Source organism: Plasmodium brasilianum, chromosome 5 (assembly GCF_023973825.1).
Source record: "Plasmodium brasilianum strain Bolivian I chromosome 5, whole genome shotgun sequence".
NCBI classification, from domain to species: Eukaryota; Apicomplexa; class Aconoidasida; order Haemosporida; family Plasmodiidae; genus Plasmodium; species Plasmodium brasilianum.
The window spans coordinates 1,524,250-1,543,346 of record NC_090118.1 but is presented as its reverse complement, the minus strand read 5'-3'; the positions used below and the strand labels follow the sequence as shown (position 1 = coordinate 1,543,346).

General features: G+C 18.1%; 2 protein-coding genes across 2 annotated transcripts; both read right to left on the bottom strand.

Moving 5' to 3' along the window:
- Positions 1 to 10,391: 10,391 nt before the first annotated feature.
- On the bottom strand, positions 10,392 to 11,768 carry MKS88_001574 (uncharacterized protein; the record flags this gene model as incomplete). The annotated part of the gene is made up of 2 exons (XM_067214512.1): positions 10,392 to 11,612; positions 11,748 to 11,768. The coding sequence occupies 2 exons, from the start codon at positions 11,766 to 11,768 to the stop codon at positions 10,392 to 10,394; spliced, it is 1,242 nt and encodes a 413-aa protein (XP_067074940.1).
- Positions 11,769 to 16,933: 5,165 nt separating this feature from the next.
- Positions 16,934 to 17,894, bottom strand: MKS88_001573 (uncharacterized protein; the record flags this gene model as incomplete). Its single annotated transcript, XM_067214511.1, has 2 exons — positions 16,934 to 17,680; positions 17,811 to 17,894. 2 exons carry the CDS (start codon positions 17,892 to 17,894, stop codon positions 16,934 to 16,936), a joined length of 831 nt encoding a protein of 276 aa, XP_067074939.1.
- Positions 17,895 to 19,097: the final 1,203 nt, after the last annotated feature.

Below are 19,097 nucleotides of genomic sequence, written 5' to 3'. Positions count from 1 at the left end.
TAGTAGAGCTAATTTAAAAAAAATTAGAGACTAATAATGTTAAAATTCCATAAATAAATCTCTTACAAAACAGTATAATATATCTTTATTTATAAGATAGAGATTTATATTTAAATTATAATATATTAGAGGTTATAGCATTGTCAAAACCTCTATAACAATTTTATGATGTAATTATATATGTAATGTTCATACTATTAAAAACTTATATTATTTAAAAGTTAATTAAATTTTTAAAAAAATTCCTATACATTAATATAATATATATATATATTTTTCACATAACCACATTTCTATTACTGTTGACATAAAAACAAAAATAAAAAAATAGTCATAATAAAAAAAATGAATAAATAGTTGTCTATATAAAATGATATTATAGAAGAAAATGTATTTATTCATAAAATTTACTTAATTATTATTTAGTAATTAATTAATTTTCATTATAAAAATATTATTAATTCTTAATAAGATATATGTTATATTAGACAGAATAAAATAAGTGACGGTTGCATGATATGCTTTAATGTCAACTTAATATTATTTCAGAAAATTTATTCTACAAATACAGTCAAAAACGAAAAAGTGTATTATATAAATATTATTATTTATTCTTTTTTTTTTAAATTCAGATATCTATGTAACGTTTATAAAACATATTTATATACGATAAATATGTGCGTTAAAGAATAAAATTATATATGAGCACTATTTCATTTATTCAGTTATAAAACTTTATGAATTCTAAAATGGATAATATTTTATTAATAATTCATTCATAACAGTAAAATATATTTTTATATTTTGGTAATCTTCTACTTAAACTATAAAAAAAATATAAAAAATTAATAAATACATTCACATATTAAATAAGTTATAAAATATATATTTCTGAAATAATCCATTTTCTTCTATTATTTTTTAAGTATACGTTTAAATAATAAATACATATGAACAAAAAAAAAGCACAAGTATTTAATTTTATTATGAGATGATCAGTATGATATTCTAAAACTGAAAATACGAAGTAATAAGCTCCTTTAAAAGATTCTCCAATTATAATCTAACAACAATATAAACATAGAAAATTCAAAATAATTTTATCATTGTTACAATTGAAAATTTTCTAATTACAGGACTGAAGCTTTAGTTAATCTAAATTTTTTATATATTAAATTAAATAACCACATATACATTAAAATAAACATATACAAAAAATTTTTATTCATATATTTTTTTCATAATAAATCATATATTTTATTATGAGGTTTGAGTAATATTTATATCACATTTTTATAAAGTAAAAAATGTATATAAATATCCTAAAATGTTGTATTAAATTACTGTAAATAAATACATTTTTATGTGAAAATATATAAAGAAGAAAAATGTTATATATATCTATATATTTTCTTATATAATTTTTTAGATCAATATATATTAACATTTTTCCTGGTTTGTACAATGTATTTATATACATGCAACAGAGGACATTCTTTAGAACATAATTTCTTAAAGCAAATAGTACATATTCACTGGTTACATAGAAAGAAAAATTTCTGAAAACTATATATTCATTATTAATAGGATGTAAATTTTTTTTCTGCTATATTATTTGTATATTTTTTGAATTTTATCAGTATATATGTAACCACTGGAATACTTAAAATAAATATTAACAATTCAGTTATCTTTATATCTGAAGATATATACAAAATATAATCATACACATTATCAGGTAACGATCACTAAGACAAATAGAAATATAATTTTCTAAAATAAACAAAGCAAAGATGAATAAAAAAAGTATTACATGTAGAACAAATATCAAAAGTATACTCATACATCCTAAAAGTATTAAACTTTTTTTCTTTGTAGTATCATTACATTTTCTGTATTAATATATAGAACTAAATCTCATATATAATAAATTTCTTAATAAATTATATTTCGTTCCAAATGGATTATACATAATTATGTGGATTTCTTGACTAATATTTTAGACATAGCTCTTGAATTGTCTTTATACTTAGGTTCATATTCCGATGTACAAATGTCTTTACTTTCTGAATCATCACACACATTTTTTGGTAACTTATCTTTAAATACTATATTTTTATTTTCGTTTCATATTCTGAAAATATCCAATCAAACATATAATACAATCTGTTAATTGTGTTGTTCTTATTTTATAAACAATTACGGAAAATACCTAGAAAGGAAAAAACATGTTTTAATTATTTATAATAAAATAAATTTATAAGCACATAAACAAATTATTATATAAATATATATATAACAATAAACAACAAAGCTTAGAAAAAAAATTTTCTGAGACGTAACAATTTTACTACTGTATTGATATAAGCACATGTCAAATAAAAAGAACAAATGAGATAGATTTAATTAAAATAAAATATTTTTTATTTTCATTCATGATGCAAATATTTCAGGTTATAATACTTTTGAATAGATACAAAGTTACTTAATACTCAATACGTTCTAATTAAGGTCTAGTATTACATAGAATAATATATTATCATTTTTTCCTTTTAACAAAGAATTAAATTCCTTATATAAAATACAAATATAAAGAATAATATATAATAGATAATTTTAAAAAATTTTTCGTACATATAACCAATAATATATTATTTATAAAAAAATTAGCATTAATTAAAATAAATTTTACTGGAACTTTTTTTGTTAAATAAATTCTCAGGCTATATATGTATATTAATTATCTATTAAAATTATTTAAAATATTTACTATTAATAATTTTGACGAAGAGAATATCATCATATTACTTCTTTCCATTTTAAACTTTTATAATTCATATTTAAAAAATAAAATATATATCCTGTATGGGAATATTATCATATTTTAGTATTATAGCTACGGTGTTTGCTCTTTGTAACCAATAAATAAATGTAATTTCGGGTACTTATTGTACTTTTTAAATTTTAATTTATAATTAAAAACACAAAATTTTGTATTAAATATAACATTATGAAAAGATAAAAAAAAAAAAAAAAAAAACAATAAAAATTTTTATCGAACAAAATTTAGGCTAACACAAGGAATATACCTAAGATATGTCGAAATTTATATGAACCTTTTTTTTAAAAAGTTCATTCTTGGATTAAATACTCTTAAAAATTTCTTTTATTTCAAAAAGAAAAATTAAAATTAACATCTCTATAACATAGTAACAAATTATAATAAAAATAACATTAGAATTATTATATAATTTAAATATATATATTTTATTTTTAACTAATAGTATAATATTTAAATTCAAGAATTCACTTATTTTCCTTTATTATTATTTTTTTTTAAATATAATAAATTTATGTGTTTCTTAAAAATGTAAATAATAATAAATAAAAAAGATAGTAAAAGTAAATTTAATAAAAGAAAATGCTTCGTCATTTTGATCAATCAAAAAATATTTAGATAAAATTATATTTTAAAATAGTGTGGTATGATAATACGTAATAAAATTATGGAAAAAATGTTATATTAAATATTTACCTTAAAATATTATAAATGAGAGAAGGTTATATTAATTTTTTAATCATATATGTGCAAATGCTACCGATATTCTAATAATAAATAAAAAATTCTATTCATTGAATGAAAAAGAAATAATTTAGGTGTTTTATAAAATAATATTTATAAAAGAAAAAATATTCATATACTAGTATGTTTATTTGTTCTTATTTATTTCACCTAAATACTGGATATTATTATGAATAGATTATATAATAAATATATTACTTTGAAAAAATAAATAATAAGTACTTATTCATTTAACTAAACTTTTTGCACTTTTAAGAATAAGTTAATTAAAAGAAAAAAAAAGTAACTTTGTGAAATATGTAAATACCACAATAACCATCATTATAAAGTATATCTTCTAAAAACTGTCTAAAATTATAATATGTATATATATAATTATTACAAATATATTTTAACATAGACATTTAAGAAATTTTTATGAAAACTTATTAAATCAACAATTAAAAAACTATAATAAAAAATTACCTATTCATTCATATATTGGTAATTAATAGATGTATTGAAAATTAGGAATATCTTTAATATTTACATAATAGTACTTTAAATAATTCCAGTACATATAATATATTTCTGATAAATGAAATGAACCCTAATTCTAAATATTAAATATTCACTTATAAATTATATACAAAAAAAGAGTAATTTATGTTTACTCTATTTAAAAAATAAGTGTTATGAATATTAATATATCAATAATTGTCAATTACAACTATATATATTTATTCATTTTTAGAATAGTATTAATATTTTAATTTATAAATTTATAGGAAAAAATAGAAAATAACACAAATATATAATTATTTATTTACACATAATATCATGACAGTAGAATTGTATCCATTCATTTTTATTATTCGCGTTGAAAACTTTTTTTTTCATATATATAAAGAACATTTCTTAATTTACTAATAATAAATATAATAATTAAACATATTACATAATAATAACTAATTAAAATTAACCCATTATTATAATCCTTTATTATCTTAATTTATAAAAATAATTTATGGTATATTTATTTATAAATATTTGATATAATACATATTTAAGTAATTTTGCAAGTACAAAGTACGCACACACATAGAAACAATAATAGTATGGCAACTTTTTTTTATTCATAATTTAATTTCAAAGAATTACAAACCAAAAATTATTAAAAAAATATATATAACCAATATCTAATAAAGATATTATTTTATAATATATTTATATTTTACCTTTTAAAACATGAAATAGTTCTAAACATTTATTAAAGAGCTACGTACTATAAATATACTTATTTCATGTTATAAAAAATCTTTAAAAGAATATGTTTTATGCTTATATATAAGTAATAAGTAAATACATATATATATATATATTAATGCAACCAAATGTTTTCCCTTTGTTCTATTAAAAAAAATGGAGACATTATCATCCTTATTTCAAAACTAATAATAGTCTTATTAGAATTATACGAAATAACTAATCATTCTGTATTATAGAAACGTAAAAAATTCAAACAAACACGTTTTCTTTTCTAATACAGATTATATCACATCTATAAAATCACATAAAATAAGCTATTATATATTAATTTGAACCTAAAAATATGCACTGTTCATAATAATCTATCTAAATATACAGTTATACACACCCTCGGAATGATATTTAATTAAAATGGAGCAATACTATAAAATATATATTCAAAGGCACTAAAACATTCAAATCCTTAAAAATACTAATAGAACATTTATTTTCTCTTGTTTATCAAAAATTATAGATATGTATAAGTACATTTATGTAATTTAATGAATTATACATATGTTTATTAAGTAAATAAATATATAGCATTAATTTATTCATATTATTCCGTACTCTATAAAAAAAAATATATCTTTTATCCATTCAAAACTTTCTTCTTTAAAATTCTTTTATGTTTAATAAGTTTTATATAAATAAAAGATAACCATATTATGAATATGACAATTTATATATCATATAATACAAGAAATAAAGTAAAATCATAATGTTGGTCTTGTCCAGCAGTTATTTTTTGAAAAGTACCATATATTGCAGTTCCTAATGATACTAATAACACTCACAAAAATACTACAGTAGGTATAAACAATTTATGTCCTAATATTTTAAGTACTAATTTTTGGTAAACCTTATTTCTAATTGATGCATTTTTTTTTCTAATAAAATCTACGTAATCAAGATGCTTGAAAAAATTTCTTTCAATATGAGATAATTTTTCTTTTTTCCATATATTACTTTTTTTTTACCTTATATTGTTTTTTGAATTCTTCATATAATGAACTTCATCTTGATTTTGCGTTTGTTTGTTTGTTCCCATTTCTGTTGTTGGATATAACTTTTGCTTAATACTAATCACAGTTAGGTGTATGTTGTTGTGGTTCTATAAAATTTAAAACAGCTTTTTCTTCACATTCTTCGATTAATCGATAATTTCTTAAATGTAATTTTTTATTATACCTATGCTCTCTCACCCGTATATTAAAAGTAATTTAATAAAAAAAATTAAATATTTATTATTGAAAAGATAGTATAATTTCCTTCTAGACAATGATATTAATAAGACAATGCTTTGCAAATATAAAAAATATAACTTTCCTTTAAAAACAATTTTTTACCTCTTCAATGTAAAATTGACTTATCGAAGTTAAAAGGATAAACTTAGCAATTTTAATAAAAAGGTATGATGTAATTTTGTGTTCTATGATATGTAATTTTAAAATTGTATTATATTCAGCAGAAAGACAACAATACTATAATATTTTTTAAATTATATGGGATACTATATTTATTTATAAAATCATAATATAATATATAAACTAAATTGATTTTTACGACAGATACAAAATATACAAACTTTAAAAATATATTATATTATTTTTATTTTAGCGTTATGTATAAAAAGTTAATTTTAATAAATATAATATAATTTGTATTCATTCATAAATATTTAAAATGTACAATTAAATTATTTAATATTGAACAGATATTATATAATTTTATTTTTATTTCATTTCAAAGTACAAAAGATAAATGTGATTACTTAATATTTATAAATATTCTAATGATACAAAATATAGAATATATAGAATGTATATTAAGTATACTTCTATAAAAAAAGATGTGATATAGAATATTAATGGAGTTTTCATATTAATAATTCTAGTTTTATAAATATTATATTTTCAAAAATCTTATTCTCAGTAAAATACTATTAGAACAATACAATAATAGTCATAACATATAAAAATAATACTATTTCGTTGAAATTTTAGTGCTTTAATGTTTACAGTGCTCCATTAGTTTCCGCGTATATAATATGCATTTTTTATGGTCCATAATACATTTAAATAATCTAATATATAAAATTCTACATAATGTAAAAAATAATATGTATTTCAATGGTATGTAAAGACTAATTCAATATTTTTGTAAAATAAATTTTGAAAGTTATAATTGTAATTATCCTAATCTATACAACATTTTCTAAATGAAAATTTTTATATAAATATTTTTTAATTTTTTAGTTTTTTAATTAAATACATATATTTAGAAGAAATATAAATATAATAAAAAGAAAAAAAAATCAGTAATGTATTATTAATCTATTAGTTTAATATTTTCTATTCATATAAAATTAAAATAATAATTCCAGTTTTCGATCTTTTATAACGTAGTATACATTAATATGTACGACATTATTTTAATCGTTATTATGTGAAAAATAAATAAAGTATTTTTTTTTTAACTTATCATTTTAATAACTTTTTTTTAATAAATACTTATAATTATTCAAACTTAAATAATTTATTAAATTTTTTTTTTTTTTTTACTAGTATTCCATTTTTAATGAAAAAAACTATATTAAAATTCATATTCTTAAATTTTATTCACAATAATGCCTTTTCAGAATAGATGTAAAGTTATAGAGGTACATGATTAATATAAATATTTTAAAATAATTCAATAACAAAAATTTATATAAAAAGCATAAATCGTTGATCCATTTATAACTAATATATGTCATATTCATTATCTAATGAACATATATGTTAACTATCTATCTCTTTGATATTTATATTAACAATTATATACTATTCTAAAAATATAACTTCTTGTAAATATATATCATATCGTAATAATAAATCATAATAGAAAGTTAATTATAATGTTATAGTGACTTTTATATTCACAAGCATTCACGTATTTATCATAATTAAAGACAAACAGATTCCTATTAATTATAGTATTTGTAGTTAACTTTAATTCAAAAAGTTAAAAATGGAAAAATAAAATACAATAAAAAATAATATATATGTAATAATAACTTTACATAAATAATTATAGTTCTCTCACAACTATTAATAGTTATATTATAGTGCTACCCTTTTTTCAATAATTTCATTGCCCACACATTGAGAATTCGTTTTTAATTAGTATACATAACTTAAATTATGAAATAATAATTGTATAATAAATTAATGTGTATAAAAACTAAATGAATAAATTTTTTTTTTCTTGTATTATAAAATTCTTCTAATTAAGCATATGATTATTTCATATAATATTTATGCATATTTTTCAAATAATAATATAATCCTTTGTATTATTAGTAAATTTTAAACCAATTAATAAAAATATCCTATAGGAATTATATTTTTGATTGTAGTGAACTAATTTTTAAAAAAATGTTTAATTTTACTTATTAGGTTATAATGTAATATTGAAAAAAATAATAAAAAGTTTTTATAAATTATATTTAATTAAAATGTAATAAATTATTAAATGAAAGTTTACAAAAAAAAAGAAAATAAATAAAATATAAAAAAACTGTGCAAATAAAATAAATGTATATAATATATTTACCAGTTTAAAAGTACCAAAAAGCAAATATATGACACATACGTTAAATAAATACATAAATGATTTTTTTTTATCAAATAATTCAATTTATAAATATTTGTACGTATGTTAATGACAAACTACATTTTAATCTAAGCGACTTTTTAATAAATAATTACTTCATTAACATGTATTTTAATTATTATATTAAATTTCTTTTTAAGTATTTTTTAATGTTTTATATATTTTTTTACTATAACAGTATAATTTGAATTTTTTTTCTTTTTAACTTTGAGAGATATAAATATAAAAATATATTTATATAAATAATTTGTAATGGAACTTCAAATAAAACTTTATTTAAATTATATCAACAAATTAAAGTAATGCATCATTTTTTAAAGATAATTCTTTAAATTTTTGTGTATCATAATTATTTAATTTTTCTGTTTATATACTTATAAAAATAATTCTCTTAAATTTTTGTCCAATTATTTTTTTTAAATTATTGTATTCTATACATTTGTATTGTATCATAATAATAATTACCATGTTATAATAATAAAATATTTCAATAAGTCTTTTAATATTCATATTACCTTACGAGTATATTTAATGAATACCTTATGTAATATACCGATTATTATATACATAAGCACTGTTTTATATATATAAAAGCAATGTTCTCCAAATTCAAGAATATTTTTATCAAAAAATATTGTAAAATAAAAACATATAAACTAGGTTGAAAACTTAAAATATCTGTATATGGATAATAGTTTTATCCTTAACATAATTTGATAATTATGAATTGTCTTTTTATAAATATAATCTTTCAGTTATTATTCTATCAATTATTTCAAGATTATATTTAAGGGGTCGGGGACTTTTTAATTTATGTACTAATATATTATTTTTATATGAATTCAATAAATATAAAATTTCAAATTTGTTTTTATTTTAAATATAACTATAATATGTTTCTTATATTTAAAGCTTTAACAGATGATAAAATGAATATCTTATACGATATCATGAGTATAAATAAAATAAATAAAAATATTTTACCATTATATATTATTAACTCATGGTATACTATAGTCTTAAATTATTAGTAATCATCATAATCAAATATATTTTCTTACATATAAGAAATACTATTAGGATCTGCTAAAATTGTATTTATTTAAAAAATAAATTAAATGAAAAAAAAGTATTATAAAAAAATTCAATTATTAATGTTATTAAAAAATATACAAAAAAATACATACAAATAAATATAAAAAGTTATAAACCAAAACGTATATATTTTAATTATCTCTATTTTTTTCTTGTTTTTTTAAATTACAAATATTTATTAAAAATCTATATATAACTCAATTTTGTATGCTTTTTAATAACTTTAAACTAAATCATTTGATAGTGTGTAAAAAATTAAAGAAATGAAGTTCAATGTTCTATATTTACTACGCTAAATCTCCTTCTGTTGGAATTCCTATAAGTACGTTTTATGAATCTCCTTGGTAATCTTTGCGTATTTAATTCAGCGAAATTAGTTCTATATCTTTTTTTCCTTTTTCTATTTTTACCAACGTATGATCCAATGGGAGTAAACTAATTCACAAAACAATTATTTAAAACGTATGAAAGATAATTATATTACAATTATATCATTTTAAAATAATTTAAGTATAAATTGAAACATATAATGTATTTAAAATATAAAATGAAATTTAATATTTACTTTAAAATAAAGGAGAAAAACAAAAATTAATCCCACAACCAAAGAAATTGACACAGAAGTACGGAAAAAAGCGTTATTTAAAATATTAGATTCTTCATCTATTCCATAATATGTTTTTCCACCTGAAATAGAAGTAATAGAATATTTTTTATTTTTATTGCTAACAACACATATTCTTGAATATGTGCATAATGTTGACGATTTTTATTGTGCTGACTCTCTTGTTCTTTCCTTTTCCCTACCTATTTTTAAGTCTTTGGCACTCCATGAAACACCACTCCTCACCGTATAACCTCCACCATCTTTTTTTTTGGCCAAACCAACTTTATGCGCTTGTTCCATATATTTGCAAAGTCTAACCGTATCCTTGTTTGATGGATTACCAGAACATATAGGTTTTCCCTTACTAAATTTCCATTTAATTAATTTATCTACGCCTTCATAGTAATCTGACAATTTGTCTTTTCCATCTACATCGCTATGAACTATCTTGCTCTTATACATTCCTGTTTCAGGAACATTTTCTGAATCTGAACCAGATTTTGTTGTCTGAGTTTCTGAAGAATCTATACTATTATTCTGTGATTGTTCATGTATTTCATTTGTATCCCTATTTCTATCTCTCATTGCAGATGCTTGAACTAAGCCACATGATAAAATTTTTCCGTCATTCTTAATATGACAATTAGTAAAAAGAAATGTCTCCATAATATCAGATTCAGTATACTTAGGATCTGATATTTTTTCAATAATTTCAGACTCAGATTTATTTTTTAGTACATCACAACTTCTACCACCATTCTTTTCTAATTCAGATAAAAGCATACTTGGATTATATAAATTATCACATTTCAAAAAATAATGCGGACATACCAACATATTGTTTAAACAACATGTGGACTTTTTCGTTTTATATAAATCATTAATATTATTAAGATATTGTTTATATTTATGAACCTTTATATTATTACAAAATTCTTTAGTTTTTATACTTTCATAATTTGTAAAATAATCATATAAATATTTCTGTTCGATTTTGTCATTCAATTCATTTAAACTGTTTTTAATAAAATAATTACAATTATATATTCCATATGTTTCTCTAAGAGTAGAACGTAGATTAATAAAAATATCAGTAACATCTTTTATATAAACTTCTTTTGAATTTGATTTAAACAAATTTTTTATTTCCTTATATACCCAATATTTGAAATGTGAACAACGCTCATCATTTTTTTTTGAAGTACCCATTTCATATAATGATTTAAAATTGCGTTCAACTTTTTTACAAAGTTTAAAACAAGCACCTTTGTCAACACATTTTATATAGTCCCCTTCTTTACAAATACTGTTACTAACATAATTGTTCTCGGAATTAAATTCTTCATATAGCTCATTTGAAGGTAACTTTTGTAAAATTTCATCCTGTAAAATTAATAAATAACTTGAATAATGTGAATATTTAAATACTTATAAAGAATGACTCATTTTGTTTTATGTGAAAAAATTATTAAAATAAAACCTCATATATTATTATTTATATAAAAAATGTATATATACATAAACTTTTTCTGTTTCCATATCTGTAATTTCCTTTCAAATTTTCGGCGTAAATACTAAATAAAATAATTAAAATTGTGCTTATATAAATATTTATGTATAAATATTAGCAACATATGTAAAAATGATATTTTTTTTGAACTTCACTTAACTATAATTTACAAATATATATTATTTCTTATTGAAAAATATCACCTAAATTATGTAATAGAATGCATTATAATTATATTATTTTTATTATATTCATGTTGTTAAATAAAATATAAATAAATTTAAACTTATTTCAATGCAATAGTAAACTGAAAAAAATAAGGAATATAGTATAGTACAACTTCAATTTATATATATTTATATGTATATAGAATCTTTTTAATCGCATTTTTTTAACAGTATATAACATATTTTTTATACAAACTAAAAAACTGTAATGCTGTGTAATATACCATATTTGCATGTAATTTATTTCGTATAAATATATTTGTCCCTGACTAGGTACATAATAAAATTATGAAATTTCCTTTTCTTTCAAATAACTATCCCATTATTAATTCATAATAATTACATTAAAGCCAGATAATTTTTCATATTATAAGGGAAAAAATAATATATACATTCACCATCATAATTAACCAAGTGAATATTACAAAAATTAAAAATATGTAAATAGGAAAGGAATATAACAAAAAAGATAAAAAGATTTAACATAAATAAATCGTTTCTCATATGAATGAATAATGCATATATTATATTAATAATTTCATCATTATTTGAGAATCCTATTTAAATTGATACAAATTTGTCGTCTCTCCCAGTTTTCACTTTAAGTAGGAAGTAATTATTTTATTTATTATGGCATATTTTTAATTTTCATAATGAAAATCTTGATTCGTATCGATGTATTCTTATGTAAATGAAACAAGAAGTATTATTTTTTTTAAAACTTTTAAAAAAAAAAAACAAAAATTTTAATTCTCTTAAGAATAAGAATAATCATATTTTTATTTATTCATTATAATGAAAATATTATTCTTTAATATTTAACTAAAAATATTTTAATATTACGTGAATACTAAACATTAAATTTGGAATCTTAATTTACGTTATTTAGTTAATTTTTCATAGTTTCTAAAAGTATAGAAATATAACATTATTATTTTAAAACATTAATGTGTTTTTTAGTAGTTCCAGTGTCTTTTATACATTTGAATGATAAATGAATTAAAAGGAAATTCTTTATATCAATAAATTAATAAAATATTAAAGAATATTTTATTAAGATTCATAGTATATGCCTTTGAGATAAGACATTTTTAAATATGAATACATAAAAATATGGTAATTTCAAAATAAAGCTATTATTATGTTTAATAGAAATATTATACTTATATAAGATGAAACAATTAGTACGATTCATATACATTATATATTTGTGGAAGAGATATATTTTCTCTTTGCAAATTATTCTTAAAAAAAAAGAAATATGTTATTTTATTTTTTATTTTTTTTTTATGCTTATTTTACTGATACATATACTATTCTTTTTTTTATTCAAAAAAATATAATGTTTTATTTTGTTTTTTGATTATTTATTGCTTCCATATTGTAAATAAATATAAATACATAATTTTTTAATGAATTTTATATAAATTAAAATGTTTAAAAATTAATACATAATTATACCAAAAATAAAAAAAATAATAATAATAAATATACCCTAAAAGAATATTTATGTTTTAATTTCCATTTATTTTATTTACATATTATGTTTTATTTTTTCTTTAAAATGTCGAGTTAATAATTATGCCGAATGAGCGTCTTACTATTGTCTTTCACGAATTTATAAGAATTTAAATAATAATACTATATTGTACATCAAATAATTCTATAAAATAATTTAATTTTTTTGATTGATATATATTTTCTTAAATTATCCTTTAAATTTTTTTTTTATTTTGTAAGTTTATTTACTTTATCTTATGGGAATGATCATAATTAACTTTTCATAAATTATATTTATAATAATTAATAATAATGTTCATTGTAGAATAATTATTATATATATAATAATTTTATAATATTCATTTATTTTTATTTTTTCACTTTAAATAAGTTTTACTTCAGTAAATGAAACGAACAAAACTAATTAATTAATATTTAATTTAAGTTTTACATATACTTTTTTTTTAGTACGTTCTGAATTGAAGCATTCTCAGGTGAAAATTTATAATAATAATTTCTTTTTTCTCATAACTATTTTAGTTTTGATGAATTATTTTTAAAATTATTTATGTATTTTTTGTAACAACATCATATATTTCTTATATTAAAGATTAAAATATTATATTAATAAAGAAATTATTTTACTAAAGCACAAAATTTAATATAATTGCAAAAAATTCGAAATCTTCATATCATATATGCTCTATTATTACTTATGAACGTTTTTTCTGAAATATAACATTTTTAAAAAATAAAAGTATTTATTTTATTATCTTCATTTTATGTTCAATTTAAGTATATATATTAAAATATTTTTCAGATGAAAAATATTATAATATATTTTTTGATAACAATAGAAATAACAGTGATATTTAAAGATTAATAAATATAACATTAATTATAAGTTGTGAAATAGAATATTGTTGATATATCATTCAAAGAAATATAAAATATATATATACTTATATTATAAATGTAATAAAATATTTTAAATGATACGTAAATTATATACTTACGAAATTTTAATGTATAATTCATTTTAATAGATTATTAAAACGTAAATAAAATTTCTATCATATGCAACTATTTTTCTCAATTTATATTACACTCCATAGTAATTATGTTCTTATGATTATACTTTTATATATTAGGTGCACAAATTTGTATAATCACCTAAGTACGTAACTAGTTTTAAATTACAGGTAAAAATCAATAAATACGCATATCCTAGAAGTCATTTAATGAATTACACCTTTTATTAGCATAAAAAATGGTAGATAATGAAAACAATGCATTACCTTAATGTGAAAATATATTTCATTTAAAAATTACATTAATGAAATGAGGGAATTTTATTAAAATAATCTACTTATCCCATAAAACAGCTCCTTCATTCCTAAACATCATATAGGCTTGTTTAAAATTCTTTCTTATATATATATCTACATGTTGAATATAAGCAAATAAAATATTTACAGATAACTTTATATTACATAATTCTGTCAAAGTGTGCAAAAAATTATGATCATATGATTTTAATCAGTTGAATATATATACAAATAAAATAACATTGAAAATTAAAGATATAACAACTTTTAATAAAATATATTATATTCATATATTTAATCTAATCCTATACTAAAAAATATATATTCTATCTTATTTTGTTAGTTATAATTCAATTTCAAATTATTCATTAGATGTTTAATGTATAATTTTGTGCACATTAATCATAATAATGTAGCATATATATTATAATTATTAGCTACCTGAAAATAAAATAATTTGTATAGATATATTATATACAAACGTAAAGAGTAAAATTTATCACTATTGTATAAAATTTATTAATTTTTCATTTTTTAGAATATCCTAAATACAAAATATTTTTCTTTCAATACAATAGAAGGAACATGTAGACAATAATAGACATCCATAAATAATTCATTAAATATTTATTTTAATGCTAGTTACATTTTAAATTTATTCATGTATTATTACATAAAATTCCGAATCCAATATATTATAAAATAAAAAAATTAAAATTAACCGAAGGAAAATATTTCAAGATTGTTACTAATTAGCTTATCCATTTAATATATATATTAGGAAATATAAGAATTTAGTATATTTGTAAAAATTAATAAAAACCTAAAACTTATTAAAAATAGTTAAAATCATTATAATACATAAATAATTCTTGTAACTCGCATTAGCTAATATCTTTGTTTAGTAGATAATAAAACAAGTGTCCTTCCACTATTGTAATAAGTTTATGAAGTAATAAGACCAATAAAAAAAATTTTAAAAGAAAACTAAAAAAAATTATATAAAAAAACAAAATAAGTAATATATGTTATTGGTAAATTAATTCTTTTACTGTTTCTAATTTGATAGTTTTGTTAAATTCAATGGATTAAATTATTCATTATATCTGATGTAATTATTAGTAAAATAAGAAAATCGTAGCACACATAATGTTAATAAATGATATATAAACATTCTATTATTTAGTTCTAAATATATAATTTATATAAATAAATACGACAATATATCTATTAATATCTTCTTAACTATTGTCCAATAAATTTATGTATTAATTATATTAAAAATAAACTAATTATATAGATTATTTAAATATAAATTTTCAATTAATTAAACATTGCCGTAAATTGCGAAACACTCAGTAAATAGTACAATTGTGTACAAAAATAATATAACAGTTGATTTAAAAAAATAATTATGATGATTTAAAATCTATAAGTTTCTAAGCAGTTATAAACAATCCTTAATTAAGTACATTGTTTCATTTTATGTACTTATAATTTCACATGTAGCTTGTAAAAAATTATGTCATTTAAATATATTTATACTTTTATTATCTTTTATAAAATATTTCGCAAAAAATATATTTTATTGAATAAATATTTACATTCTTTTTTTTGTGAAAACAAAATTTATATACTCATCACTGTGGTAACAATTATTCATATACATACAATGAATACAAGAAATGCCACATTTATTGTAAACATGATCATATTAATACATACTCTTAAATAACCTCAAAAAATCATCATTTTAAACTTGACAAAAAAAAAAAATGATTATTCAAACAGAAAATAAAACCACTAACATTATGCGAATTATTGCATTATATATTAATTTCAATGTATATTATATATATTATTCATAAAATCTACTTTAACACAAAGATGTATTTATACAGGCAAAATATTTAGTTAAGCTGAAGTAATTCCTTAAAATGAAAATTGAAAATTATTTAAAGGTTCAGAAATTTAAATTAACAAAAGAACTAACAACATATATTTTTTTTGTTCTCTCATAAAAAAAATAGTATACATAAGTACATTTATAAAGTAAATGTGGTTATCATTATGGTTATAATGTATATCCTTAAAGTTATGTCCATATTTGTTAAATTTATCTCTACATAAAAACACTTGTTACTTTTTATTTATTTTTTTTCTAAACTTAATATTTTCATATTTTATAACTTTTTTATAGTAGTATACCATAACTATTATAAATATTATAACAAATATGAAGAATGGTAAGCAATAAAACAAAATTATTGATAGAGGTATTGCTTTAGATGCCCCCCATTCTCCTATGTTCAATAATGTAATCAAACCACCCTCTACATCAATAGTGGATATTCCCCCTACAGTTCTATTTGTGGTGTTTAACAAGCCTAATAAACCCAACAATCCATCTTTTCTAATATTCTCTAATGAAAGATCTAATATTGGTAGTATCAATATTAACAAAAATAACAAAAGTAAAGAAATTCGTATTCTGCTTTTTTTACGTGATAGATTTTTGTATTCCTTATCTTCAATTATCTTGACATTTTTAAGATAATCTTTATAATCAAGTTCTTTAAATATTTTTTTTTCAATATCACAATATTTTTCTGTTTTAGATATACCATATTTGTTTTTCTTAGCATTTTTTCCGTATTCCTCAATATATAATGAACTTCTATATGAATAATTATATTTTCCATCCGTTCCTTTTTTATTATTAGATATACATTGTTTTTCTTTCATTACTTTATGTGGCATTTCATCTTTAAAATTTGCAATATATGAATCCTTTTCCCTTTTATATTTTGCCAAAAATCGATAATATAATGTATTTAATTTTCCACAGCTTTTGTGTCTTTTATCCAAATTTTTATTTAAAGGGTTCTAAAAAAAAGAGAAAATGTAAATATTCTACTTTTAATAGAAAAATATTCTCATTATAAGAAAATCCATTAATAAATATAGACAATTTACATATAAATAACAGAAATAGTTTTTAATAACCTTATCATACCATGTCATGGTTAATGTGACATATCCAAGGTAAAAGTATAAACACTGAAATTTTAATGAATAAAAACATAATTTTATATTCCATCTTATAGTTTTCTAAGGTTATAATATATTCGGAAAGAATTATATTTATAATTGAGTATTATATATTTAATGAAAAATCGTACTACATATATTTTTTTAATTTTTTTTTATTATTTCTTTGTAGATATATAATAATACATATATAACTAAAATGCATTTTACAATGTGGATCAATATAAAACACCTTTAAATATATAATATAAATGATTCATATTTAAGTTATTAATAATAAAATGACTTTAAATAAAATACTATAATTTTCAGTCATTCATAAATATTCAAAATTTATACGTTAATTGCTTAATGTAGCAGAATAATTACAAGTTACTTTTACATTAATTAATCAAATTAAAAAAGAATATATATGATATATTAATATTTCGTAATATTTATTTAATTTACTACATAAAACGTATAGAACATAGATTAATTGCAATATTTAATATATTAGGATAGTAATATAAAATTTTATTGATGTTTACTTATAAATAATTCTAATTTCTAAATCATTACTTTTTGAAAGAACGAGTTATTTATTTTATAAAATATTAATTATTATAACCCTACAATAACTTTAATAATTAATGCAGCATCCACTAAAGTGTACAACTTTTTTTGTTTTGCGAAATATAACATACTTTTTAATTGTCAGATAAATAGGAAATTTACTTTATGGTTTACAATATATTAAGAAAGTTCAATATATAAGGTACTATTCAATCTATAAAAAATTATATATATTTTGAAATAAAATAAAAACATTCTTTATTTTTGCATATTATTTTTAAAAAACTTCATAATTATATTTAATTTGTACCAATATTCCTATGCGGACATTTTTTAAATTAATCCCCTTGACGTTTTTTTTACCTACACATATATATTTGGAAAAATATTAATTTATTTGAAAAATAACAAACAGAAACACAGTAAAATAATTATTTAAAAGTTTCATAGAGTTAAAATAATTTTAAAAATTTCAAATAATATAAATTTACTCATGATATTAATATACATGTTATTTTATAAAAATTAGAAAAGAGAAAGAATAACAATATGATTTATTAAAATGTATTATATAGAAATTTTTCCACTAGCAATTTTAGTACTAATATATTGGTTTTTTCTTGGTCTTTTATATATATATTATATCAGGAAAATAATTTACAGATAAGGATTAAACAAAAAATACAAATAAATAAAA